At 41.6% G+C, this 7388-nt stretch overlaps 1 protein-coding gene across 1 annotated transcript; it reads right to left on the reverse strand.

Moving 5' to 3' along the window:
- Nucleotides 1–5331: 5331 nt before the first annotated feature.
- Nucleotides 5332–7388, reverse strand: LOC138894002 (uncharacterized). Its single transcript, XM_070178675.1, has 2 exons — nt 7219–7388; nt 5332–6127 (listed from the first exon to the last, which is right to left on the reverse strand). The coding sequence occupies exons 1-2, from the start codon at nt 7386–7388 to the stop codon at nt 5332–5334; spliced, it is 966 nt and encodes a 321-aa protein (XP_070034776.1).

A 7388-nucleotide genomic window follows, 5' to 3' on the forward strand; every position in this document is an offset into this window, starting at 1 on the left:
CGCGCCACAACGGATTGTGTGTGTTACAGTTGCTGTTGTTGTTATGTCTTGTGTTAGTCATGCATCCTACGTGAACTGTTGTATTACTTCAAGATGTCAATTTGTGCTTCCATGGTTACTTAGTGAATTGATTTTCAAGATAAATTTACTACGCAGAGTCATTATCTCATACCCTGCTGAGTTGTTGGTAACATAACCGTTTTAAATATAAGAATTATTAACATGCTTACCTTATGTGACTCTTAAGTTAAAACTCGTCGTTTCATTCGGTACTTTACTATTCTTAATAGTTGTCATATTTCACTTTAATTGATTTCTCAACTTAAACTCCTTACCCTATATGATGTTTTTACTTTGCCTAAAAATCATTATTATGTTTTAATTTACCAAATTCTATATTTAATTCAACAGCTTATTTGATGCTTTATTTTATTTGAAAATATTATTTTCTTCACACAAATGATGTCAAAAATAAACTCATTTTCTCATTTGATTCCCTATTTTATTCAAAGTTGTTATTATGCCTTATCGTATATAAATAGATCTTTTGTACATTTTAATTAGCATTTGACACTGATATAACGTACATGGTGGCACATGGGTTTTGTCGTGCGAAAGTGATTTAGAGAAATGTGGGCACGATGTGCCATACGTGTAAGATTTGAAAGTTGTGACATATGATTTGCGATTACGAGGAGTGGCACCTATGGTAATTCTTGTTGTAAATTGTGCATTATGAACGATTTGATTCATTGAGTTGTCATCCGTTTCTTTATTACTCATTTATTTCTTGTTGCTATTCGTGCTTCTATTATTTTCCCTGTTGATTGAAAATTTATGATCATTCTGTTGTTGGTCTTACATTGATGTTCTTTTCATTGTTAGTTTTAAGTTATATACTGCATAGGTTTACATGTCTGGTAGGTGTCTTGACTTGGCCTCGTCACTACTCTACCGAGGTTAGGCTTGATACTTACTGGGTACCACTATGGTGTACTCATACTACACTTCTGTACATTTTTGTGTAGATCCAGGTACATATGATCGAGTTGGTTTGAGACTTATGTCTGCGCAGATGGAAACTCCAAGGTATACCTGCTTGATGTTCGCAGGCTCCGAAGTCACCTTCTGTTGCATTTTATCTCCATTGTTTCCTATTATTCCGGGATATTGATGTATTCTTATTTCTAATGACTCTTAGAAAAGCTTATGACTTGTACTGCCGGTTTTGGTGTTATGTAACGTATGTTGGATCAGCTATGTTGTTATAGGTATTATTTAATGTATTGCAGTTAAGTTAGTTAAATTCCATTAATAATCAGCATGTGTTAGGCTTACCTAGTCTTAAAGACTAGGTGCCATCACGACGTCCTAAGGTAGGAAATTGGGGTCGTGACAAGTTGGTATCAGAGCTCTAGGTATATATATATTATATTCCTTTGCATCCATTCGTGTATGATATTGCATACTAGGTATCACCTATGCGCCGATGGTTTGTGATGCTCTGGATGGGCTATGAGGGAGCAAGGGATGTCAAACATTGTCTCAATGTGTCGTCCAAACTGAGGATGTGAACGTATTGAGAGACCAGTCAGTTGTTTATATGGGGGTGCGGGGTTTTGGCATATGGTTGATAAGTACGAAGTTGGAAAGATTTAATTGGTTGCCTAATCATCGCGATCGTGGCAAGGTCATGAGGTGGATAATGATGTGAAGATAGTGGGTGGTATTAGAGACTATGTGGTTCGTATGGGATTACTACTCAGCGAAAGGTACATATTATAATTCAAGGCACTGGAAGAAGCGAGTTTGATTGTCACGAGGATGGATATGTGCTTAGTAGATGATTTGAGGTATCTCATGATTTGTGTTGTACAAGATATGAGTGTTAGTATGGTGGATCATCGGATGTTGTGTCCTATGGCTTCGTGCCTAGTGGGGGAGTCCACTATCGACAATCAAAGTGTAATTCCATGTGTTATATCAGTCCTAACCGGCAATGTATATGTGGTATTGAAGGGTTCCACAGAATCTATATATGATTAGGATCTGAGATTTGTATGGGATACTGATGGGACTTGCAGTATTTCTGTGTCATTAATACTTCTACATTTCACTATCAGGAAGGTAAAGGAAACAATTTTAGGCTCACATAAGGTCTCTTCAGAGTGAGTGTATTGATTGTGGTACTTTTGTGGTGCTTAAGAGGGAATACAACGGCTTATGAGCCTTAGGGCGGTGTGGTTTTATGCTAGGATCACAAAGTGGGTTCGCCCACTTTAACCGGGATCATGGCTTCAGCACTGTACACGAGGGAAAAAGGAGTTTCTCATGTACTTTATTTGGTCGTTGTTCGGTAGGCCCATAGAACTCCGGGCAACTCTTCGAGCCATTTGCCTTTTGCTACTTCCAACCTTTTCTTGAGCTTTTGAATGATCACTTTGTTTGTCGACTCCGCTTGATCGTTTGCACTCGAATGATAAGGCGAAGATGTTATTCTCTTTATTTTCAAGTCTTCGAGGAACTTTGTAACTTTTGCACCGACAAACTCTGGCCCATTGTCGCATGCTATCTCTTTTGGTATTCCGAACCTAAAAATTATATTTTTCCACAGAAAATCGACCACTTCGCATTTTCTCATCTTCTGATTAGAACCTGGTTCCATCCATTAAAAATAATCAGTTAAAATTAAAAGAAACCTTCTTTTTCGGGAGCCGGTGGCAGCGGTCCAACGATGTCCGTCCCCCATTTCATGAACGGCAATGGGGACAGAATTGAGTGAAAGGGTTCTGTCGGTTGATGTACAAGTGATGCGTAGCGTTGACACTTATCATATTTTTGTATGAAATCTTTGGCATCTTGTTCCATGAGGGGCCAATAATATCCTGCATGTACCAATTTCAACACTAGAGACTCTGCGCCTGAGTGATTGCCGCATATCCTTTCGTGGATTTCTCTCATGACATAGTCAGCTTCTGTCACTCCTAAACACCGAGCCAGTGGGCCTTGGAAAGATTTTCTATACAATTGGCTTTTCCTGAAGCTATAACGTGCAGCTTTGGTGTGTAACGCCCGTGATGCTTTGGGATCATCGGGTAACTTTCGGTGCTCGAGGTAGTTGATTATTTCATTTCTCCAGTCCCAGACCAGACTAGCCGAATTCACCTCATAGTAACCATCAATGTCAATGACTGAGCTCATTAGTTGTACCATTATTTCGGGCTCCGATTCCTTTATTTTCGTTGATGAACCTAAGTTTGCTAATGCATCTGCTTCTGTATTATCCTCTCTCGGGATATGAGTTATTGACCACTCACGTAATCGTGCCAAAAGAGCTTGGACCTTTACCACGTATTGTTGCATACGTTCTTCTTTGGTATCTAAGATCCCGTAAACCTGATTTACCACCAGCTATGAGTCACATTTAATTTTGATAACCTCATAATCAAGTCCCCGGCCCAATTCGAGCCCTCAAATCAAAGCTTTATACTCTGCTTCATTATTACTTAAAGGGATCGTGCTGATGGCTTTCCTTAAGGTTTCCCCCAAAGGCATGATTAAAACTTTTCCGAGCCCGGACACTTTCATGTTCGAGGCTCCGTCCATAAATAAGGTTTAATCCCCTAATGACAATTCTGACACCATTACAGCCTCCTTGGTTGCCAGAGGCAGCAGTCCCGGACTAAAATTAGCCACGAAGTCAGCCAAGACTTGTGACTTAATTGCTATCCTCAGTTTATATTCTATGTCGAATTCACGCATTTCGACGGTCCATTTGGCCAATCTGCCTGAGAGCTCGGGTTTATGAAGGATGTTCCACAAAGGGAAAGTAGTCACCACAGCTATTGGGTGGCAATGAAAATAGGGCCTCAGCTTCCGAGCGGCGACTACGAGAGCTAAGGCCAATTTTTCCAAATGTGGGTAGCGAGTTTCTGCTCCTGTTAAAATTTTGCTAACATAATAAATAGGAAACTACGTACCTTCGTCCCCCGGACTAAAACCGCACTTACCGTAACTTCTGAAACTGCGAGGAAGACTAGCAATGTTTTGCCTTCTTTTGGTTTCGAGAGCAATGGAGGTCTTGATAAGTACTTCTTCAGGTCCCTCAAAGCCTACTGGCACTCCGGCGTCCATTCAAAATTGTTCTTCTTTTTGAGCAATGTAAAGAAGCGATGATATTTGTCTGATGACCGGGAAATGAACCTGCTCAAAGCTGCTAACCTTCCTGTGAGTCTTTGGAGTTCCTTCACATGTCGTCTATAGCCTTGATTTTGTAGGGTTTTACCTCAATTCCCCTTTGTGAGACCAGAAACCCCAGGAATTTACTGGAGCTGACCCCGAACGCGCACTTTTCGGGGTTAAGTTTCATGTTATGTTTCCTCAGGATATCGAATGTTTCTTGCAAATGCTTAAGGTGGTCACCTGCATTCAAATACTTAACGAGCATATCATCTATATAAACCTCCATGGTATTTCCTATTTGCTTTTTAAACATCTTATTTACGAGCCGTTGATAAGTGGGTCCGGCATTTTTCAACCCGAAGGGAATTACATTGTAACAATATGTACCGAAATTTGTTATAAACAAAGTTTTTTACTGATCTTTCGGGTTCATCTTAATTTGGTTGTACCCGGAATAAGCATCAAGGAAACTCATTAACTCGTGCCCGGCAGTTGGCATCAATCATTTGATCGATATTTTGTAGTGAAAACAAATCTTTCGAGCACGCCTTATTAAGATCTTTATAGTCTACACACATACGAAATTTATTGTTCTTCTTTGGAACTACTACTATATTAGCTAGCCAGTATGGATATCTTACCTATCTGACCGATCCGATTTTAAGCAAGCGGGTTACCTCTTCTTTGACAAATTTATTCCTGGCCTAGGCAATAGGGCGCTTCTTCTATCATACTGGTGGTACATTTGGATCCAAACTCAGCTTGTGCATGGCTATTTTCGTCGGGATACCTACCATATCCTCATGCGACCATGCAAAACAATCAGCGTTAACTTTAAGGAATTCAATAAAACCAAACTTGACCTGGGTGCAGTCCTGTCCCCAAGTGAAATTTTCTTTCTAAGAATTCCTTGAATAATGCCACTTGCTCTAGTTCCTCTGTCGTGGATTTCGTTGCATCCGTATCTTCCGAAACTTGGAAATATCTTGGCACCTGATATTTCTCTGACGACTCTGCCCCTGGAATAACCTCTTCTAACTCGGGAGTAGGCGTCAGTTCCTGTAATTTCTATGTCGTGCGCACCTTCCCTTTGCTACTAGAAACTGATATTTCATTCATCTCCCTCACTGCCAGTTGGTCACCTCTTATCTACTTGATTCCTTCGGGCATTGGAAACTTCAGTAATTGGTGATACGTCGAAGGAACAACTTTCATCTCGTGTAGCCATGGCCTTCCCAAGATGATATTGTATCCCATATCACCATCCACTACTTCAAAGAGAGTTATTTTCATTACTCCTTCAGCGTTCGTGTGCAACAAGATCTCTCCCCGGGTCTTTACGCTCGCAAGGTTGAATCCAACGAGGAGTTTTGTTGTCGTAATAATGCTTCCAGTGACTTTAGCTTGTTCCAATACTCTCCATTGTATGATATTAGCCGAACTTCCTGGATCCACTAGAACATGCTTAATTTTAAAATCTAACATATTTAAAGAGATTACCGGTGCGTCATTGTGTGGTAATAGCAATCCATCTACGTCTTCCTCCGTGAAAGTGATATCGTCCTCCCAGAGTCTCTTGCTATGAGTTATCGATACTTTAGTCTTTTTTACTACCGAAAAGGTGACCCCGTTAATATCGTTCCCCCCAAAGATCATGTTGATCTTCCGGCGTGGGGCTTCCTCTCCTGCTTTCGAAGATTCTGCGTTGTCTCTGTTACGACCGTAATTGTTCTTAGCTCGATCACTCAAGAATTCTCGGAGATGACCATTCTTCAATAGTGTTGCTACCTCCTCCCTAAGATGTTGGCAGTCCCATGTCCGATGACCGTTCGCTCTATGGTATTCACACCATAAATCGGGATCCCTCTGGCTGGAATCGGACCTCATAGGTCTCAGGAATCGTGCTTCTTTAATGTTCCTAATGGCTGACACCAGTTCCACTATACTGACATTGAAGTTATATTCTTACAACCTAGGGTATGAAAGATCTCTAGGTCCAGACGTTTGTTTATCTTGAAGTGATCTATTATTTCGACCACGATCAGTCCCTCTATCAACGGTGAACATGTTTGCTGCTCGAAAGTTTCTGCCATAGCCTTCGCTACGCTCGTAGGACAAAAACCGACCCCTCAAAGTCCGCCTATCCGCGTCGTAGTCATCCTTTGATTTTTCTCTTTTCTTCTCCCGTCCTTTGGCCGATGATATAGAACCGACCTGGTCATTTTCGATCCTTATCTTCGACTCGCACCGGTTGTGAACATCTGCCCAGGTTTTTGCTTGAAACTCAAGCAGGCTCTCCTTCAGCTTCCAGGAAGCGTCTGAACTTCTCGGATTCATTCCTTTGGTGAATGCTTCAGCTGCCCATTCATACGGGATGATCGAGAGCAACATTCTTTTTTTCTGGAATCGGGTAACAAACTCTCGTGATAATTCAGATCTCCTTCTGCGATTTTGAATATGTCGGCCTTCCGGGCTTGTAGCTTTCTGGCCCCGGCATGAGGTTTAATGAAAGAATCCGCGAGAATCTCAAAGGAATCTATGGAATGCTCGGGCAGTAACAAATACCACGTTAGGGCTCCCCTCATGAGAGTTTTGCCAATTTTCGTTAGCAGCACAGATTCAATTTCGTGAGGAGCTAGATCATTTCCTTTCACCTCCGTTGTGTAGGTGGTGATATGTTCCTGTGGGTTTGAAGTTCCGTCATACTTTGGAACTTCAGGCATTTTGAATAGCTTCGGGATTAGTTCTGGTATCGCACTTGGCTTGTACGGTAATTGAACATATTTCTTTGGGTTCGGGTCTTTCAATACTAGTGGTGCGCCCGGGATTTTATCCATGCGGGCATTTACTTTCCTCATGAACCGTAAAATCTCATCTTTGAAAGAATCTTTCTCGTTGTTAAGGCCTAATCTGCTCCCCCAGCCCCATCAGAGCCAACTTCACCCTTGGGAGTGTTGTTGTCGACTCTCTGCATTCTTTGGTCTGCAGGAACAATGGGAGGAATCGGATCGCGCCTGTTTGCATTATTCGAAGCACCTGATAGCTTCTGCTTCAGTTCCGTCATAGCCTGATCCTACCACGTGAGGTGGAATGATTGCATGTTGCTCTTTCAGGATCCTCACAGCATCTGCTACTTGCTCCTCGTTAGCATCATCGGGAGTTATCTCGCGAACCTGTAGAGGGTACCATCTGTCATGCACCGGCAT

This window comes from Nicotiana tomentosiformis, chromosome 6 (genome assembly GCF_000390325.3).
Source record: "Nicotiana tomentosiformis chromosome 6, ASM39032v3, whole genome shotgun sequence".
Taxonomy (NCBI): Eukaryota; Viridiplantae; Streptophyta; class Magnoliopsida; order Solanales; family Solanaceae; genus Nicotiana; species Nicotiana tomentosiformis.

What these genes read in the sequence shown, in the direction of transcription:
- LOC138894002 (XM_070178675.1), bottom strand. Translation starts at nt 7,388, where the DNA reads ATGCCGGTGCATGACAGATGGTACCCTCTACAGGTTCGCGAGATAACT. An exon ending in ACTGAAGCAGAAGCTATCAG is followed by an intron (nt 6,128 to 7,218) that starts GTGCTTCGAATA and finishes CTTCAATGTCAG; the next exon opens with TATAGTGGAACTGGTGTCAG.